This window comes from Spea bombifrons, chromosome 2 (genome assembly GCF_027358695.1).
Source record: "Spea bombifrons isolate aSpeBom1 chromosome 2, aSpeBom1.2.pri, whole genome shotgun sequence".
Taxonomy (NCBI): domain Eukaryota; kingdom Metazoa; phylum Chordata; class Amphibia; order Anura; family Pelobatidae; genus Spea; species Spea bombifrons.
Genome location: NC_071088.1, coordinates 121,924,442 through 121,945,945, shown reverse-complemented (window position 1 = coordinate 121,945,945; position 21,504 = coordinate 121,924,442). Strand labels below are relative to the sequence as shown.

Sequence of the window (21,504 nt, the reverse complement as noted above, 5' to 3'; positions counted from 1 at the left end):
TTGAGCTTAATTCCTGGCTTGGCCTAAATTGTGAAAAGTGTTGCAGTGCAAGCCAGAGCGAAGCCAACTAACACCATAGTATTATGGTTCTTGCAAAGATCTGTACGGACTTTTCTTGGGCAGCAGGAAACCTGGCTACTTGGCAGATTGTCTACCTCTAGTAATAATTTTGAGTGAGTGAACATGAATCCTGTTTTTAAATAAACCTAATGTAAAATAAATCGATACTTCATTTAAGTAACATTTTGTAATTAAGAAAGCAAATAGCCGAGATAATTTGCTTTTTAGTATTGTGGATACTTTGCCATCTTCTGCTCATTTATCTCACGGTACAATTTGATAACTGTATATGTGCAGAGGCTCCACAAGTAATAAGCTACATCCTACATACCAGTCAAACAAACAATGAAAGTAACTCTGGACAATATCATTTCATCTAAACATTGACCGGGGATATCTATATTATATTTAGGTTTAGAGGAATGAATAGAGATTTCATACTCCAGATCTCAGAAACATCACAATTAATTCCAGCTATTTATAGATTATAGTTATACGGAACATTTAAACAAATCCAAGAGTAGCTTAAATGGTTAGTCTGTAGTGTGCGGTACCTGGACATTGTACTAATTAGAGGACATTGCCTAAATACAATCATCACCACCCCCATTAAATATGACTTTCCATAAAGTAAGCAGATTCCCAATGCATGCCTTCTGTATTAAGAATAGAAGCTAAAGTATACTTCTACAAAAAGAAAAAAACTTTTTGTAAACATGTTCATTCGATTTGATCTCTATTTTATCACAAGAAAAGCAGATGTACCATTTCAAGATGATCTTCCCTTGCCAAGTAAGGTCTTCAAGCCAAGTAAGGTCTTCCTTTTGAACCGTCAGCAGTTCTAGCCTGGCGAGGTTAACGTAAACATGAGTAGAAAGGATTCTTACATAACTTGTGCCCACTCAACATTGAAGGCTAATCTTTACATTTACTTATCTGGCTGGAGATGTCTAATGAAGGCTTCTCTTCCCTTATGATGAGATGTTAGCAGGTGAATTAAGCACATTTTGTTTTGGCTTACAGCCACGTTATTTGGGAATCTATTAATTAAAATAAAAGAGAGAAATGTTTACAGTATGATGTTTCACGTTGTTACTTTACCTCTTGTTTATCTTAAGCATTAGAGCATGATGCTGGTTAATTTATATTTATTGCTATTTTTGTTTCACATCTTCAAAGATTTTAACATTGTTTAAAGGCTATCCTAACCATAAGACATGGGCAAGGACCAAGAAAGGCTTGAAATCCTACTGTAAGGATAGACAACGTTGGCAAAACAGTACATTGTATTACGAAGATGAGCAAAAATATCTATTTTTATGAGCCAATGTGTGCAAAAAAACTATTTGCATTAGAAATTCATTTTGTGATATTTACTTTTGAATGTTTCTTAAATTTGTAATACTTTTACATTTATTTGAACTTTTTTATGTTTCTTTTAGATGTTTTGAAGGAATTACACATACTTTTTGAATAGATTAATTGATTGTCTCAAAAAGCAAAAGGGAGTGTTAAAAGTTCTCATATTTATTCATTTATACTAAAATGTATCTATTCACACTACCCAGGGCACTGAAATCCAAATATAATTAGTTCACAAGATATCATTTATCTTTAACAGATCACAGAGGGGGGGGGAGTCTTCTTTTAACTGAAAATTTAAGTTGGTACAAAAATATGTAGGAGTACCCCACCAATGCAAACGTATATTAAGTGCACCAAATATAGTATAAACAACTGCTTTAACTCCCACCACAAAGATTTGAGATTCAAAAAATTACGCTCAGGATAATGAAAGACCGGTAATAAAATTATTTTATAGAATTTGAATTTGTATGCCAGCAGATTTTACTCATAAAAACTTAGAAACATAGACCTCAACATCAGATAAGAAACATTTGGCCCATCTAGTCTGCTGGTTTTACCTGCTGTAAAGTCTCAAACCTTAATCAGCCCTTGGTCTTGGCTTATGTCCAAGAAGTCATATGCCTATCCAATGCGTGTTTAAATTCCCTTACTGTATTAACCTCTACCACTTCTGGCAGGAGGCTGTTCTACCTATCTACCATCCTCCTACTAAAGTAAAATGTCCTTGTATTACATCTAAGTCACTGTATTTTAATGATTTAGTCATTGGAAAGGTGTGGCAGATCTGTGTCATACAGAGGCGTACCTAGAGTATTTGGCACTCGGGGCCGACCCTGTATGTGGCACCCCCCACATACACTTTAAAATGTAAAGACACGCACAAAAAATTAATGTTGGCAAGAATATTTATTTTACTAATTTGTAAACTGTATGTCAGCTGGAAAAAAACTAGAAATCTAAAAAAATTATTAACTTAGAAATAAATGAAATACATTTACATAAATTAAATGTACTGAATATATATGGTACAGCATAACTCCTATCATGATATACTGAGCCAGGCATTAATGGTGCTACAGCATAACCCCTATCACTATATACTGAGCCAGACATTGATGGTTGTACAGTGTAACCCCCATCACTATATACTAAGCCAGACATTTATGTGGTAGGCCTCTGCCCCTGATGCAGCCTGTCTGTGCCGCCCCTGCCCCTGAAACAGCCTGCATGTGTCACCCCTGCCCCTGACACAGCCTTCCTCTGCCACCTCTGCCCTTTGAGAAGTCTGCCTATGCAACCCCTGCCCATTAAGCCCATTAAGCTTACCACTGTGGTGCCCGCACATTGTTTGAGGAAACTCTCTTTTCCTGTCCAGGAGAAGCAGGAACCTGGGCAAGGAAAGCGTTTCCTTGCACTGTGTATGAATTTCACAGCAGTAAGCTGCAGGCCCGCATTAGGCAGCCGTTCCGTTTTCCTGTAGGTGGCACCCTCCTGATGAGTGGCAGCCGGGGCAGACCATCACCCCCCCTTAGGTACACTACTGGTGTCATACTTAAGTAGGTATTTCTACGGAATCTTCTTATGGAACCCCCATGTGCACTACTAAAAGTCGTCTTAATGGAAAAGTCCATTGTATTTTGTTGTATTGATATTTATGAATTATTTAAAAATATAGTCTGTATAAATATTCGCTTTTTCCTATAGGTCTATAAGAAACAAATGAAAACAAAGCATACTTTGTACATTGCATTGAACTACTGTACTGTATGGTACATAATAAAACCCTTTTCATGGTAGTCTCACTTTAAACTGTAGCGTGTTTGAACAGCAAACGGCTTGAAAAGACATTTTGAAGATACGTGGACCACTTTTGATAGGTACTGACCACTGCAGACTGGGAACACCCCAAAGTGCTGCCATTTTGTAAATGCTGTGACCCAGTTGTCCACTCTTTACCTAATATATCCCAGACAGGTGCCATGATAACAAGATTATCAGCGTTATTCTCTTCACCTGTTAGTGGTCATATTTTTATGGCTGATCAGTGTATTTACAAGCACAGACATGTCAGGTTTTTTTCTATAAAAACTGGTCTATTTCAGAAGAGTGGAATTATCAAATTCCTCTTTCTCATAGAAAGGTTTACTACAGTATCTCTGTTTCCATCTTTTTTTTTAGATTAAAATTTCCACCGTAGAATGTTTTGCTAAATCCACAATGTTGTTAGAACCTTGTTAAATCTGCTTTCTTCCACACCTCAAATGTTTGCACTTTTGCTATCATGGAAAGTCAACTTTGGGATTTTGTCATGCAAATACTTGTTATACATTTCAGACTTCTAAGGTGTCTAATTATGTGGCTGAACATGCGGATAGAAATAAACAACGCCAGGGATTAGGCTGTCAAATTGTAAAAAAATAAAATAATAAAAAAAAAGGCGATCAGCCAAAAAATCATCTAGGCAAGTCTCTACATCCATGGGTATTAAGAGTATTTGTCAAAAGATACCAAATCGTTATTTTGACAAATTAGGCAATTCAGTTATATTACGTTGGATTTGTCATTGTATTTTTATCATTCGCCATTATTTAACCTGCTAATACCTGCCTAGTCTTGTCGTCCAGGTTCTTTTAAAACATATACTCCAGATTTTTTTTGTTGATTTTATTAATAAGAGGAGAAGCCCTGTTTGAAGCCCAAATCACCTCCCGTTCGCTCCCTTTCCTGTTTGGCTGATCACAGACTAAAGAACTACCACAACTCATAACGTCTCGTCCTGCCCGAGGCACACCTCATGTACCCAATACTTTGACAATAGTAGCTGGCCATTCAGGCGATTTCTCATAGCGATATTTAAAATATTTTTAAATTGCTTTTATCATTCTGTTTGTTCTTTTCTTTATAATATATGTCCTAACATTTTAATTATAGCCCCTTCCCTGTCTCTTCTTCTTTGATGAATTAGTTTTTCTTACTGTAAAATGTAATTCCCCTTTCATACCATAACACATGAAATACAACTTTTGATTGAAGGAAATCAGTGCTTTTATTTCTTATACAGACTTATTAACATTTATATCTTTACGAAGCTGTTCGGCCATCATATTTTTTGTTATATTTTGTTAATTGCTGGATATTTTTATTTTTAAAAACTCCCACCGTAGTTCTTCCCTTTTTTTTTTTTACTAAAATCACTCAAAGAAACAGACAAGTCCACAAAATGTTATTTTTATATTTTACTCCATGCATCGTTTATTTCTTACGCCGACGTCCAGAAAATAGAAACCTATTTTTCAAAGATTGACATAACATTAGCAGGATACAAAAAAAAGGAGTTTGCCTATTCATGCATTATTAAACGTTAAGTAGTCCAGATTATGCAGCACAATTAATCTGAAATAAATTAAAATTGCAGAAACACACACACGTGGCATTTATCCACCACCTTTCAGTTTGGCATTTAAGTGTTTTTCAGCCAAAACACAGTGAAGTGCAAAGAGAAAAAAAAAACATTTAACATTCCTCTAGAAGATTAATCTTACAAGGCAGCTGACAATAACACATAATTAATAAGACTTAAAAGGGTTAAAAGCAGTCATAATGAGAGTTGGGTGGAAAGGTCATGGTTTATTGTTCTTTTTTTTCTGATGATTTTTTGTTCTTTTTTTTTCCATGTTTTTTTTGTGTAATTGAAGTCTAATTGAATACCAATAAATATAAGGGAAGAGTGTTTTAAAGGGGCGATGTTGGGGTTGTTTCTTAAACTTTATCTGATTGAGCAGAGGATCTGGGATCTCCTGTGCTACAACCTTTTCTGGCGTGAACAGGAATGCTGAGAATTTAATCAATTTCAATCAGCACTGGGCAAATCATCGGTTACATGGATATTTCACCTCTAGATGGCCTACAGCCTAAAACAACAACGAGTGTTCTCAGTGTAAATCTCCAGTGCGTCACAGTTAATATTTTATTGTCATCTCCAATATTTCCCCAGCCTCTTATTTTTGCAGGACGGACGGATAACCCTTGTTTTTACTCCTCCGATAATTTTACACGCAGTGTTACAAACTGTCTGGCGCCACCAGGGGTTTTTACACTGCCGGGTGAACATATACCTGTAGGCTAGAAGGTTTCTCTTAAGAACTCCTATCCACACTTTCAACAGAATGTTTGTAGCTCCAGGCTGTGTATTTATATCCGTCTCAGCCAGGTGCCTTTTAGAAGAAAAGAGAGGGGGGAAAGCCAGGGTGTGTTCCATAGTGACAAATGAGTGGCGGCCTTATTGTTTTAACGCCCAAACTTGTCTGCTGTACCTTCCTGCGTGGCTTTCGTTTAAAGGATACTTGTGATTTTGCTCTTAACATCCACTTTTATAGACTTTCTTTGTGGAGCGTGCAATGCGGCATCACCTGTAAGACTCTCAATACGCAAGAATCCGTTCTTCTAGATCAACTACCCTTTTATTGGTGTATTTCATCTGAAGCTGTTTTGATATGGAATTCCTAATAGCAAATGTTAAGGCATTTAATAAATTTTTCCTTTGTTTTATGAAACGGTATACATTTTTACGGAAGCTGATCCATAAACTCTAGTGGATGCTATCTTGGAAGAGCTGAATAACTATGATTTTCCATGATTTGTGGAATAAAAAGTCACAGTGTTAACTAGTATATCTATTTACTTAGAAAGCTGCAATGTACACTATATCCATTTATTATATATATATATATATATATATATAAATATTATGGTCTATAAACTAAAAAATATAACTAGCTGGATTTGTATATGTCTCTATATTAGGCTTAAAATACATAGTTTCTACTACTGTACCTCTGTTAACAGTTTCTCCATTTTATGTATTTATAACAAATTCATACATCAATAAATATGCATTTTTTCAATCTCTCTACCCCATATCCCCATACTTTACTAAAAAGTTATGTATGTTTGTTATTTCTATATACTTTACTGTTATCTGTGTGTGTGAAATGTATATTCACATAAGATTTTGGGACCCCAAAGGCCTCTTCCTTGTTCCATTCGAAGAAGTGATTTCTGAGTTCCCCGAAACCTTACGTTACTTGGTCTATGTTGATACAAAATAATATATAGCACAATGCATGGCAGATAAAGTTATACTGTTGAGTTTAGTTATACTCTTTTTGATACATATAACGCATTGTATATATTTTATGGGTTCCCCAGATACTCTTGACCTTTTCCTTGGAATTAATTTCTTGGTTAATCCCTTTTTTGGTAAAGGCTACAGGGATCAGTGATGCATGTCTCACCTTTTCCTGAACACTTGAATGGGATAAAAGAGACACATGCTATTTGTTATGTGTAACCAGGTTAGGATTTTCTGATAAGATTATTTTTCATTATTCATTTATCAAAGCAGCTTTTACGATACAGAGATCAGAGGCATTTGTATTGTAGTGATGGACAGAAAGCAGAAAACAGACCATGCTGAATTAATAAGTTCTCTCAAGTGATAGCTAATTACATATTTCAGGAAAAAAAAAAGACGCAGCAGTAAAAAAAAAAATGTTCTAAAGCTTCCAATTTCAAATGAGATTAGAGGAGAAAGATTGACACACAGGAGAGACAGTACCAAAAACTTCAGATAAGAACTCTAATTCATACATCTAGTCAGCGCAGAAATGTTTTTTCCTATTGTTAAACCATTGTTTGTGCTAGATTAACTAGTTTGTGCTAGATTAAACAGACCCACTAACTACCACTAGTTAACAGACCTTTGAGACCCCAAAAAACATATGCTACTTGATACCCTTTCAATGTTCACCCAATAAAATATATCGACTTTTTGGGCTAACACTTTAGTCCTATAAGATTCTGATTTACAAGAGTTCTTACTCTTATTGAATATTAGTACGATATATTTATATTCTAAACCTATTTATGACACCTCTATTTAGATAAGAATATTACAGCACGAGGCATTGGTTTGCAGAATATTGATTCAGTCCATCTAGTCTAGGTTTAGAGATGATGGGCTTTAGGCGATCGCCCACATTGTCCTTCGAATAACACCTCTGTCCTGAAATGGAGAATCCTAATTGTGTGCTTATGTTTTGTCTACAGGAGGGAATAAGCTGAAGAATCAGCACTTCCGTCTGAACTGGGCTTGGATATCTATCGAGAAGGAGCATTATGTTGTGAATGAAGATGCAAAGCATTTGGAGGTTACTCTTAAACGCAGAGGATACCTAGGAGAAACATCATTCGTCAGTAAGTATTGTTAAAACCTGTGTTTATCTGTAAAATGTTGTGCATACTGATGGGCATTTAATAAAAGGACACATAATAGTCAAATGATCAAAACATTTAAAATGTGCTTATTTAAGCAAAATCAGAGAAAGCACTGTTTTGGTTGATTAATAACTTAACAATCCTAGAATGTAAGCTGTATGGGACCGGGCCTACCCCAACCAAAATGTCAGTGGACTAAAGCACTGTAGGGCATCTGTTTGCACTAAATAAATAAAAAATATACATATTAAGTACCACGACTGTGCTTGTCACCATTTATTTGAATTACTGTTTTTTCAGAATAACATCTACCCTCAAGTCTGGTACACTTATAAGTAACAGTATGATAGGTATGATGTCATAACACAACATAGTTTTCTCCCTATATATATATATATAGATAAACATTGCATAGAAATACTGGCGCTACTCGTAGACCTCAGATTTCCTGCCACCTGAGTATACTACTTTGGGTGTCCTGTGAATTAAATCCTTCACCACTATAATCATTTAACCATTGGAAATGAAGCATTTGATCATATTAACGCATGAATTAAACAATTAGGGAAAAGTCAAGTTAATACATCAGTTGCCCGTTTGCTGCTGTGAGATTTCATCAAGTGCTAAGAAAATCCCCGGTCCCCTGGAGCTGGCTCCTGTACATCTACTCAGTCCGTTTGGGAGGTCAAGCTGATATAAGAGGTGTTGAAAACTAATCAGTGTTCAATGAGCCAAACGGTAAAACTGAGCTCCCTATCACGTTCCACTGCCTGACATTTACTTCTGGATCCTGCTGTGTGTTTTTAAACACATTGTTATAGTGGTTAAAGTCTCTGAAAATGTAGTAATACAGAATAATATACAAAAATTCTTGCTTTTTTGTTGTTGTTTTAACACAATGTTAATACATTTTAAAGAGGAATTCTCATGTTTGCTAATAATCATTATACAGTTGAAGCCATAGGTGTATTGATTTGATATTTCAAGAGCTCCAGGGCTAACTTTAAACAGAACTAAAGAGCCTCTGCCCAGCACCAAAGCATTGCACAGGGCCCCGCGGATGGAAGGTGCTTAGTGACTTTGTGAGCAGGAGATACAGAACTTGTCTATGATCCATTATTATTCAAGATGGCCGGAGTAATTACTAATGCAAATTATTAAGCAAAATTAGCATGTAAATAATCAAGTTGTGAATAGGAGGGCAGCTAGATCCTGGGAATATATATATATATATATATATATACTGATATTATAAATATTAATATATATGTTATTAGAAATATATTTCAATACTTTTTACTATTACAGAGTTCAGTGTTTAGGAGTTACAAAAAAATGCAAAAAGAGAACTTGACTTCTCAAACCATAAGACCGGTGCACAAATGATAGGCAAACAGAAAGGCTATTCTATTGACGGTCCACGTTTTGTGGAATATCGAAGTATTGTGTATCACAGATAATGTAGGATGTTGTAAAAGGTTCAGTGGAAACATTAGGGTACAATACAGTTTATTATGAAGCAGAGAAGTCCGTTGCTTTTTTTACGGCACTGTTTCTTCAGCTAATTTCAGATAAATGTTTGCCAGGAATTCCACAGGCCATTCCAAGGTAGTAACAAATTTTATGATTAAAACTCACGGCTTACATTATGATACAAAGCAAATCAACGTTAATGCACTTGCCCTGTTATAACCTTTTGCAAACTCTTTGGAAAACTCTTTGGCAAAGGATACAGGATCAAATTGTTCAAACCAGTTCTAAATACTTAAATTTGCCCCTAGAAAAAAAGGTGTTTTATTGCTACTTTTGATTGGAGCAGTTTTACAAACTTGTTTCTTTAAGTTGTTTTAAATGCTGATATTTTCAAAATGTTGCTATGTAGGTTTTAACAATTTGTACTTCTTCAAAGGCATTGGCACGGTTGATGGGACAGCAGAAAAGGACAAAGATTTCAGAGGGAAGGCTCAAAAGCAAGTGCAATTCAACCCCGGACAAACAACCGCAACATGGCGAGTACGGATCCTGACGGATGGAAAATATGAACAAACCGAAACATTCCAGATTGTTCTATCGGAGCCGGTCATGTCTGCCCTGGAATACCCAGACATAGCAACTGTGGAGATTGTAGATCCTGGAGATGGTAAACAAATATCTTTATACCTCAGTTATTTCCCACTTTAATATCCCATGTTCTATGACCATGAAGCACGTTAATATGATTTCTTAACTGGCTGTTTGCAGAGGACATATTGCGTGATGAAGTTTACATGGCTTTAGAATATATTGGTGTTTTCAGTGATCGACTCGCACCACCTTGGCAACTTTACGTTACGTCAGCGTTACGTCACTTTTTAGGTCACTGGTTTGGACAATCCAATACGCGTTTGTCCAGTAAATATACTTTTAAAAACGAATAATATTGCTTCTACAGTCATAGAATCAAGTTCAGTAAAATCAGAATATCCTTAGAACAATGTCAGTAACGCTGTATGAAATGCAAAATACTCCTTCGGAAAACTTTCCAAGTGGGGTTTCTTTGGGAGCTCTGAGAAAATAACAGTGTGAAAATAAAACCATTTCTCCACAGAACGCAGAGTACAGATATAGAGGAACTGGTCTGCGTGAGGTGATTAATTTAAAAGCTCAGGAGTGAAGAGGTGATAAAAAGATTGCTAAATGCAACTTAGAAGAGATAACAGATAGGGGAGGCATGCGCTGGCAAGAAGCCCACTCAACATTTGTTTTTTGTTTTTTTTATTTCTGGATTCTGTTGAAGAGATGAAAGCTTTTGGCTTATGATAGTAAGATCTGGCTTTGTAGAAGAGGCCAACTACTCACTGGTAGCTTATATTATATATATATATATAAATATATATATATATACATATATATATACTGTACTGTTTAACCTCCCTAGCAGTAATGAAACCTTCTCTATGCTTAAGGCAAACGCTTCTTTTTTCTATATTAAAGTGTATTGTTTTGGATTGAGAAAATTATTTACGCAATTGTTCCTTAAGAGTATAAAAGAAGAAAACACCTACTTATCACTGTTAAGTGAAGATTCAGTTGTCCTTTACGCACACAGACAGAGGCTGTATTGTCGGATACCGGCTTCTGCGGGGGGGAGCCTACAAAAAGTGTCAGGAGGAAGTTAAATAAAGGGACTTTTCCCTCAAACTCTCGAAGGAGCAATTGTGGAAACCTAGTTTTTGCTTTAACAGACAGGAGGAAACGGTAGTGAAATTTATTTTTAAAAAAGAAATACTGCGGCCGTAGGCAATGGCTTAACTTGAGGTGATGTAAGAAAGTCTTACTGCACTGAGATGGTTTGGGATAAGTGTAACAGCCTTCCTGCAGTTGGTGAATTTACAGACTTTGTCTGGTCAGAGCTTCTATGTGAACTACTACAAGCCACAAGGCTCCAAGTCCTACCAATGGCACGATTAAACAGTGCTGGACCCCTGGAGTCTTTTATGATTAAAATATGGTGCTCTCGAAATACAGCTTTGATTTTCTTGGCACAGAAAAACTATGGCGGCTTAACAGTGAAACCAATTAATTGTACCTCTCAACAAGCCGTCTCAATTATTATTCCTCATATTGAATATTTCAAAGGTTTTCACACGAGAACAAAGAGAAAACAGGGCTTTTGGATGGACACCTCCTGCGTAGTTTCACTATTATGACAGTTTTAGTTTCAAATGACCCACAGTATGTGTAATCTATGAGGCACAAGTGTTTCTTGGTGGGAAAGTATCAATTTTGCTATCCTTACACTTTTATATATCCAAAATTCATAACGTCTTAAGAGAACGTATCTCTCTTTAACGCTTCAGGTAGATGTAACTAGCTATTGATATGGTATTAATGAAGTTTGTCCGCTAAGCCTGGTGAAGATGATATGTTTATTGGCTAATTGAAATATAATAGAGAATACAAGCTAATGTTTACAGAAATATAAACCTAATAATAATCTGGATTTTCTTCTATCTCCTTAGAATCAACTGTGTTTATACCCCAGTCCATCTTTAAAATTGAAGAAGACATTGGTGAACTGTTGATTCCAGTCAGAAGAAGTGGAGATGTGAATGAGGAGCTAATGGTAATCTGTTATACTCATCAAGGTAGGGAGATGTTTCTAACACAAAATATACCTTTTACATTAAAAAAAATGAATCTAAAGCAAAATGTAAAAACTAAATAGTAGGCTTCAAATGGGCCCATAATTCTTAAAATTCATATTTTCTCATAACTATCAATTTATATTAAAGAAAAGGTTGGAGACACATAGTCTAGACCAGGGGTCCTCAAACTGCGGCCCTCCAGCTGCTGCAGGACTACATCTCCCATACTCCTCAGCCAGCCCCTTAGCTGGAGGAGCATTATGGGAGATGTAGTCCTGCAGCAGCTGGAGGGCCGCAGTTTGAGGACCCCTGGTCTAGACACAGCAGTCCCAATAAAGCCATTTTCTTTTTTTACAAAGCCAATCAATTTGCTGAAGTTCATGTTGTGGACAGATTTATTCACACTAACCAGTCATACTATATGCTTTAACATATATTATATTGCAATACATTAATTTATCATATCAGCAATTTACAGTAGTGTGGCAATGAAAATTACTAATAACATTAAAATTGACAATATACAATTTGACAATAACATTAGCACACGTTAAGACATACCGGTACAGAAGGAGAACCGGCCCTGCTCTTGCGAACTGTTGCACCTGTGTCATATATAAACACATAAGAAAAGTTAGCTTTAAATTAAAAATGGACAGTTTATAATGTTTTTTTTGTTCTGTGCCTCCCAGACATATCAAAGTTTGACAAATTGGAAAGGTATAATACATTCCAATCATGTGTTTTACAGGTACAGCTTCTGGAACGGTCCCAACATCTGTTTTATCATACTCCGATTACATATCCAGGCCTGAGGATCACAACAGCGTGCTGAGATTTGATAAAGGCGAGCAGGAGAAATCGTGCCGGGTGGTTATCATTGATGACTCCTTGTACGAGGAGGCTGAGTTCTTCAATGTCACTTTGAGTATGCCGATGGGTGGGAGGATTGGAGCCGAATTCCCTTCTGCTCAAGTCATTATTTTACCTGACAAAGATGACGGTAAGACCTTTACAGGTTATCATAACAAGACTCACTAACAAGTATAATTTGCATCATAGAAGGTGTGGGTTTCCTGGAATCCCATACGCCATTTTCAGGATATTTCATTGTTTTGTCTGACGAGGCATGTAGTTATAGTTTAATAATGGCCATTTACCTTTGTGTTTCTATAGCTTCGCATTATTTTATCCTCTTGCTTTCTCCTGGCAGCGTCTCCACACAAACTATATGTTTATTTCATATAAAGTATTTTGTAGTGTCATATGAAATATTTGTAAATTCGAGAAAAGCCATATCAGTGCACATAGCCATTCAAGTCACAGACACTTAATAATTACATGTAACATACAATATAATGCTCTGGAGCAGAACCATATTGAGACATGAAATTTAGCACACACCGGATAAAGACATCCAGATACATTATGGGCAATGAGATTATCAGATGTTCATCTTTGGACATGGTGGGGCATAAATTCTATTAATGATATTATACAACAACAAGGATCTGGGTAATAACTTTGACACAGCGCGTATTTCTTCAAACATGGGCATGTCAAAGCTCATTCCTCCACCGCGTTATACAACCTACCCCTTACACATTCCCACCACCGCGTTATACAACCTACCCCTTACACATTCCCACCACATGGGTGCCATTGCTGACTGTTCAAATTTTGAAGAATGTTCTAACCCCTCTACATTATCTACTTGGATTGTACACACAACTTAGTGCTCTTAATGATCTAGTAGAGGCTGTGGAAAATGTATAAAAAGTGTCTGTTTCTTCCTATGTATTGAGTGCAGGATCATGTAAAATGTATCATTTTAGTATCATGTAAAATGTATCATCAGTGGTGTATTTAATAGGGTAGCTCCTCCTGGCCTGGAAAGAAACCCAAATCTCCCCTTGACTGACATGTGAAGTTCTGTTGGTGAAGTCTGCCGGTGAAATCTCATACAATCAGTATTATATCACTAGTGCGAGGAATGCTGCTGGATGGTTGGGGTCATCCTTTTAATTTTATTAACATACATTAGGATTACATTTAAGTGTAGAGGTTGGAGGAGAGCATTCATTTGGTCATCTCCTCTCCTACACCTGTCATGGAAAGTTGCCAAAGGGAGTTTACCAGTGATTTGGACATAATCCTCATTCTACTCTTTAAAACATGCTATTGAATAAACAAAGATCCAGTACATGATCTATATCGGTGTAATTATTTGAAGGGAAACGTAGCACATTGCAGAAACAGCAGTGGATTTTTATGATTTTCTTAACCCAAATGTAAAGTCCATCAATAAATACAGTATAAACTTTGTAAAAACTATAGGTCAGAAATAAACTACAATGATATTGACTATTTATGAAGGCAAACCAATGACAATTTTGGAGCAGCATATTTTACATTGAAAATGGATCATTACAAGCTAACAATAATCAGATGTATAATCCTCAGACTGCAACAATGGGTATTTCCCCATACCTGCAACAATGATCGATCCAGGGCTAGTTTTATGGCAAATTAAATATTCTTATTTCATCTCCCTCCTAGAACATCTAATACGTTATATTATAGATACACTGGAAAGGATGATGGTATGTATTTTAACACTGAAATACATGAATTTACCATCCTCTTAAAATACCTTTCGTCATGCTCGTGACGCATATACTGTGAAGCCATGGGTATCTACATGCTGCAAGCTAGAGTACATTTGCCTTAAAAAAGTGTCTGAAATCCACAGAAACAGAAATTGTGGAGCAATAATAGGGGCAGAATTAAATGGGAATCATTGCCTTGAACAATTTAACAAAAAGGGAAGGATAACTTAATTTGGAGGAATAATCATGCAGTTCTCGAGAATAGAACAATATTGCGATGGCTGTTCCCATGGTATACAAGTAAGGTGTGCCTCATACATATACACTGACTTAGGTTCATTTAGTGGATTGAACTGAGAGATCTCCTTTAAGGAGGGTAATTTAAGAAATGAGCTGTTCTGAAATTAAATGAGGCGTGGATGATGGGGAAATTAAATAAGCAGAGAATGTTTTGAAAATCAAGCAGAGGAGCATACAAGTGGAGGAAGGGTAGGGTAATTGATTTGATTTTAGCTTCAGAGATATTTCTTATATGTGATCACATGCTCTCCCACTGTTCACTGCACCAGCTAATGCATTTCCGTGGATGTATATATATAGATGTCTGCTTAAAACAATGTATGGAAAAGTAGCAGGTGTGTATATATGTATGGTACATAAATATATCCAAGGATAGCTTAAAGTATCCATAACATTTATCCCGATGCTTGGCAGGATGATGAATGCATTAAAGTGCGTTTGTAGTTTCCACAAACTGATGACGTGTGAGCTAATTCACTCTCTTCAATACCACGATTACTTCTTCGTGACTTCTACTTCAACTCAACTCCCACTTGAATGTATCCTACAAAATCAGCAAATTGCTCAATCTCACAGAAAAGTGAATCCCCATGGGGGAGTAGAAAGCTCAAGCTGCCATAGGGGTGATATTAATTACTCAAAATGACAAAAGAAATTGCACTGCTCATTAGAACTGACCAGTGAGCTGTATGCTAGAAAAACACAATTATTAGTAATATATACAAAAAACATAGAGGCAGCAAAGACACCGCATGCTTAAAAGGGCACAGCACAGAATCATTTTCCTCAGTGTCAGTAATGAGGGGTAAAGGGCAAAATGAATGGTCGATTTGTAAGAATGTAAGTGCACCTCCCTGGTAATGGGAGTGGGAGTCAGCTACATCAATCAGGGTACCGGGTGCAGCAATGGGAATGGAAATTGGGAGTCATTGATAAAAATGATCATGATGTAAAGCAGACATAATTAGGCATTTCTAGTGGAATTTTCTAAGTCAGGATATGCTTGACCTGTGAAACCAAAAGAACTTATGACATCACTGCAGATGAAAGGCAAATGTTATTTAATTTCAAAATATTGTTTCTTAACGCTTTCCTTGTTTCAGCCAGTGAGCTGTCACTAATAGTTTCCTTATCAAAAGGTCTTGAAAGAAGTAATCTGCATTAATGTATGTCCAATACAACCCCCAAATATCAATAAAAATCTACTAACAAACATTACTTCAAAATATTTTCCTACCTAAACAAATAAAAAAATCCAAAACCAGAAAGCATACCCGAACATCCTTAGAAAAACAGCTTCCTTTTTTTGCTTCTTTTTCCGCAACTCTGCTTCTTGCCTCTTGTCCTTCTTTCTTGGTCCGTTTCTCCCTGCTATGCGCTCCGTTATCCTGGCCTCCTGGAGCATTTCCACAACATAACAGAGCCTTGGCGCACAACCACAGGGACAACTACCCACACGATTGGAGGAATGGGCTGGAGACTTTCCATGTGATATGCACAGAATAATGTAGGCGGATTCATGGAGAAAGAGGTGCAGAAACACTTTTCTTTCTCCACGGAACCTTCTGCGTTATTGTGGTCTCGATTACTTATGCAAAAGAGCCATGGCAGGCACCAAGGGGGTCAAATTCTCCTCCATTCCCCGAATTGGAGAAAGGGTATGTGTAGAGGCTCCAGGTTGTTGCGGAACTACTCCAGAAGGCCAAGATAACAGAGTGGATAGTGGGAAGAAGCTGGCCAAGAAAGAAGACATCATTTCATCTGAGCCAATAGGGCAGGAAACTAAATTTGTTGTCCAAAAATGAATGGACCAAAATCTAAATTAAATATTTTTGAGAATTGTTTTTGGTCCATGTTCACAAGTCTATTGCTTAGCCTGCCTCTGTGTTTCGTTCAGTGGCCTACTTTCCAAGATCACACACAAGAAGAATCCAGTGAGTGTCATGTCATGTGAGGATTCACCTACAATAAGGCGGTGGTGGGGTCATTGTTCTCTGCTCATTTAATGTGGACAGTATTGTGACGGTATTCACACGGTGTTCTGCCCCTTTTTACTGCGTATGGACAGTCCATGCAGTGCTGTCCCAAGTATGTAGCATTTGCTGGGGAATCTGACACAGAAGTAGATTTGCCCTTCAAAACAACTATGCAATGAAAAACACATTTTATAATCATTTCATGAATAAAGGTAGACAATATAAGTGTAGTAGATAAATGCAACAGCCTCCCATCAGAACAGGTAGAGGCTAATACAGTAAATGAATTTAAAGATGCATGGGATAGGCATAAAGCTATCCTGAATCTAAGACAAACTAAATACTCTACATCAGGAAAAATAGGCTGTTTCTTATCTTCTAACAAATGCTATGTTTCTCTAAGGTCACAAAGTTATTGCCTGGCCAGTATGAATGATATCAATGATTAGTTTGATTTAAGAAGGAGGGAGGGAGAGAAATAATGGAGCAGGTGCACATTTTACTATCAACCCTTTTCAATAGGTGGCAGTGTGCCAAGGAAAACAAACTACCAACAGAAATGTTGGCAAACCTTAAAGATAGGGAAACCCAAGGACGGCTTTAAGTATATTTGAATGAACATTTGTTATATGAATTACAGTGTCAAGCACAACACATGGCATTAGTTTGGCTGCAAGACAGTTCTATTTGTGAATGGATAAGCCAGTTAATTCCTGACTGGAGATGTGTTCTGTGTAATATACTGTAAGTACAGCACATGCCTTCACAGTGGCTCTGGCGATTTTTTTTTTATCAATCTAAGTAGACATCTCAGACTTAAGGCGATTGTGTTAATTTAAGATGTTCTAAAATTATTCCTCCGCATTTTTATTTCCCCTATTGTTAAGTTGATGAGAGTTGTTGAGCCTTATTAAGGTTGGGTGAGAATAAAGAAGAGAACTTCAGGGCAGGAGTAGGGGTAATTCTAGTTCTGCCACATTTAGAGGCCACCATCGCTTCAAAGGTCCTGCATTTAATATGGCTACAGTCCAAGATACCAAAGAGACATAGACTGAGGTTTAAAGGCACTGTGGAAATGTAAAGGGACCTCTCGGGCATATTATGGCTAGAATATTGATATAATTTTCAGTTTTTTAATGCCCTTAATGCCAGTAGAGTTTATGCACTAAACCTTGAGTTGTGTTGAGTTATGATATGAAATATTACATGTCATCAAGTTCTCCCTGTCTAAGGGACATTTATTGCATAATAAATAGTTAAATCACTGAGATGGAATTTGTTGATTTAACTATGCATTATGCAGGTGCTGCTTGGCCCTTCTTCCACAAGAAACTCCTAGGTTTTCATACCTCCCATATCTGCCAACTATCCCAATTTTTGCTGGACAGTGGCAATTGTTCACCATTTTCCTGCTGTTTAGCTGAACTGTTCTGCTGTCCCACCTTAGAGGCACACAGCACCCAAATGCCCATAGATTGCAAGTGTTCTGAAAAGTATACTGGTGGCTTTTTGCTCTCTTGTGCTTTCTACTTTTAAAACGTTAATAATTAAATTGGCACACAGGATATTTTACGGTACAGGTCAGTATGGTCTTTCCTAGTACTGTCCAAAGAAATTGCCAAAAATATATATCATTGGCCACACTCTACTAGGAGTAATGTTGATTTTGTTATAATAAATGGATAATAGTTCATTTAGTAATACTTATTAGATTTGGAATAAATATAGCAATATTACTGGTGTCTTAGTATTTCAAACAACATTGCAGAGCCCTTATCTATGTTTTTACCACAAGCAAACAACGGCCTAACACTGGTCCTAGGAATTTAGGCATTATTAAAACCAATGACCACACGATACAGCTGGAGTAAAGCAACTGGAGGGTCCTTATAATTACAACATATACAATAAAAACTTTACTTGAGGAGATCCTAAATGACAGTTTCATGGATGAATACCATGGGCGTAAGTGTAAATACTAAAATACAACAGCTATGTTTCCTATCTGTCATATGCTGTGAACACTCTGAGTATACTGCCATTAGTGTGAGTGTGGGTACCAAGTACATTCTCTGCCTTGGCAGAAGATGGCGAAACTAGCATTTCTAATAACTTTCCCATCCTGAAATATGAAGAACAGGTGAATTTGGGGTCTTCCTAAAGATGGACTCTTTAATTACTTTACACAAATAATTTATTAAATGCTTTTAGTGACTATAATTAAGAACATGTTAATATTTAAAGAAAACTTAGATCATGTAATATGCTTGATTTAACTATTGCCAATCACGATGTAGTACAGTATATGGTTCTTAAACTCCACACATTGAAGGGCATAGAAATACATGGTTAGAAGTTTGATTTGGTGTTAGAGGGATCTGAAAACCTGTAGAACTGAACTCTATTCTGAGATCTCATAATTAAATAAGAGTATGTGGAGATGAACAGTCAACAATTCTATTACTAAGAAAAACATGTTTAACCCCTTAATGACAAAGCCCGTACATGTACGGGCTCAAAATACATTGTTTTCAATGGGTTTAGGGACCGCCCATTGTCCTTAAGGGGTTAAAAAAAATACACCATGTCCCTTAAGCAAACAGCGAGATCTCGTGTAGCACATGGCTTTGTGAAGATGTTACATGCAGATATTTAATTGCATTACCTGGATACAGAGATACAGAGATTCATTTCCTGTTTGATTGAACAAGTTATGCCAACAATGAAAAAGAAGATGAAAGGTGCTAAGATTACTGCCTGGGACCTCAGAAGCTAATTTAAACCACATCAAACAAAGTGTCTCTGGCAACGTAACAAAAGATTTTCACTCTGAAACTATAGACAGACTCCAGTAATGACCTTCAGTTCAAAATTTAGGCAGCGCATTCTTGGTTTGGCAAAAGAATGGCTAATATATTTTACCAATCAGGAGCGTTAATCTTTTAAGTCGAAACACAAACGAAAGCGCAGATGTCCGACGTGAAGATTTTATTCTTAATGGATTCTGCTTCAATTAGTCTAGTGGTGGAATGTAATGTATAGGTTTCATCGCTTGCACTATACATAGAACTTAAGTGGTTTACAGTATGTTAATCTACTTTAACCCATTACTTGTGGACTGGCACTTGTTCCAGGCCACTTGACTTGGCAAGTGGACAGCTGCTTTGTATTGCTTTAATTTCCGAGGAATGTGGAAGCTGTGTTTGCCAAGATCTTTTGACAGCAGTAGCAATGTTGGGCATGATTGGTTTGGTGATATCTTGAGTTAGTTAACTGGGTTAAAGGTAGTTTCTCCACTTTTTTTAGGTACCCTAGTCATCTCTGTCTTGGTACAGATAGTAATGTGAAATTATTATGTTAAACTCATTTTGTTTAAAAAGTATTTCACATAGTAGACTAACCTATGGTTGAGGGCTTGTTCATGATGCCCAAACAGCCCTAATTTTCTAAGTAAATTATTGACAGACAACCAGATTCATATTATTAGCAGGGTAAAGCTATGACACAAGGATAAATCTCCATTAGCATATCAAATTGCCCCTAAATGGCAGTCCAGATCAGAAACAGATGAATTAGAGAACCATATATAACAAGAAGATCCCAATATGTGACCCCTCTATTGAGTGAGGCACAAAAATGCCAGTGCAAAATACCTTACCACGCGTGACCACATGACGACTGCACAAAAATAAATTAAAAAATAATTAAAGAGGAAAATCAATGTTTGTTGGTGACCTCTTTAGGTAAGATGAGCAAGGGGTCCATATCTGGCCTGCCTTTCTACTCTTGGGAAGTACCCATAAGAGGACACTAGTGTTTGTCTGGTCTGTTGGCAGCAGCAATATAGAATTAAAACAGCAACCGTATGCCGCCGTCCAGGACTCTTTACTTATGCTTGAAGAGCTTTGTGTTCTTTTGACACAAACTTGGCAGTAGGACACATTTCCAAAGGAGCATTGGCACAGCCTGACCTGGCCAATCCATTGTGTGTTTTAGGGTATAGAATGGATTGCAGATGAAAGCTGGCAACTATAATTCATCACATTATAAATATATCCAGTACATTACTGAAATGCTTTCTGTACCTAATTATAATGTATCTAGTTTAATATACAATATATAACTGTATTTATAACTATTATTATTATTATATATTTTATAAGTGTTTCTCTGTAAATGTAGAAATTGCAATGGGAAGGGCACATTCTTATTTGCATGTACAAGATCATTTTGACTCTGCTTTCTTCAGCACCACCTTACAAATTGGTTCTAAAAAATTAAAGGGTAAAGAGAATAACAAATTACTCCAGAAAACTCAAGATCAACCTTGATTTTCAAATATTTAATTTATATGTTTTCCGTTTTATTGTTCATATAGTAGGATATGGCCATTAAAGCAACGTAACTTTCTCTTTTGGATGCAAAAAGGGAGGAAATGGTGGTTTTATGATTACATGTTGTACATGATAAGAGGCTGGTTGCTTTTTGTAAGAAAATAAGAACAGGATATGAATGAACAAAAGAAAGACTTTGGTTCTTTATCACGGTCAATACAAACTGCCTGGCTTCTCAGTTTACTAATTGGCTGTGCTTTAAGCTGGTCCTTCCGTCCTGTCTTCGCCTACAAATCTGCTTTATATGCTTAAAAAAGTTTTTTTTTCCTCTTGTATAAAGCAAGGTCATTAATATTTGAACTTTATTCATTTAGACAGCTTAGTAGATTAAAGTTCTGCCTCATCTGTGGCCACATTCATTGTATGCTGCTCCCTTTGTGATCCATGAAGGCCA

At 36.6% G+C, this 21,504-nt stretch overlaps 1 protein-coding gene across 1 annotated transcript in view; it reads left to right on the top strand.

Moving 5' to 3' along the window:
- FREM2 (FRAS1 related extracellular matrix 2) overlaps nucleotides 1-21,504 on the top strand; it is a 70,960-nt gene that overhangs the window by 23,257 nt on the left and 26,199 nt on the right. The window contains exons 3-6 of the mRNA XM_053456058.1: nucleotides 7,537-7,683; nucleotides 9,614-9,844; nucleotides 11,706-11,831; nucleotides 12,583-12,834. Of these exons, the coding sequence (XP_053312033.1) occupies nucleotides 7,537-7,683; nucleotides 9,614-9,844; nucleotides 11,706-11,831; nucleotides 12,583-12,834 (756 nt within the window). The remainder of the gene's footprint in view (nucleotides 1-7,536; nucleotides 7,684-9,613; nucleotides 9,845-11,705; nucleotides 11,832-12,582; nucleotides 12,835-21,504) is intronic.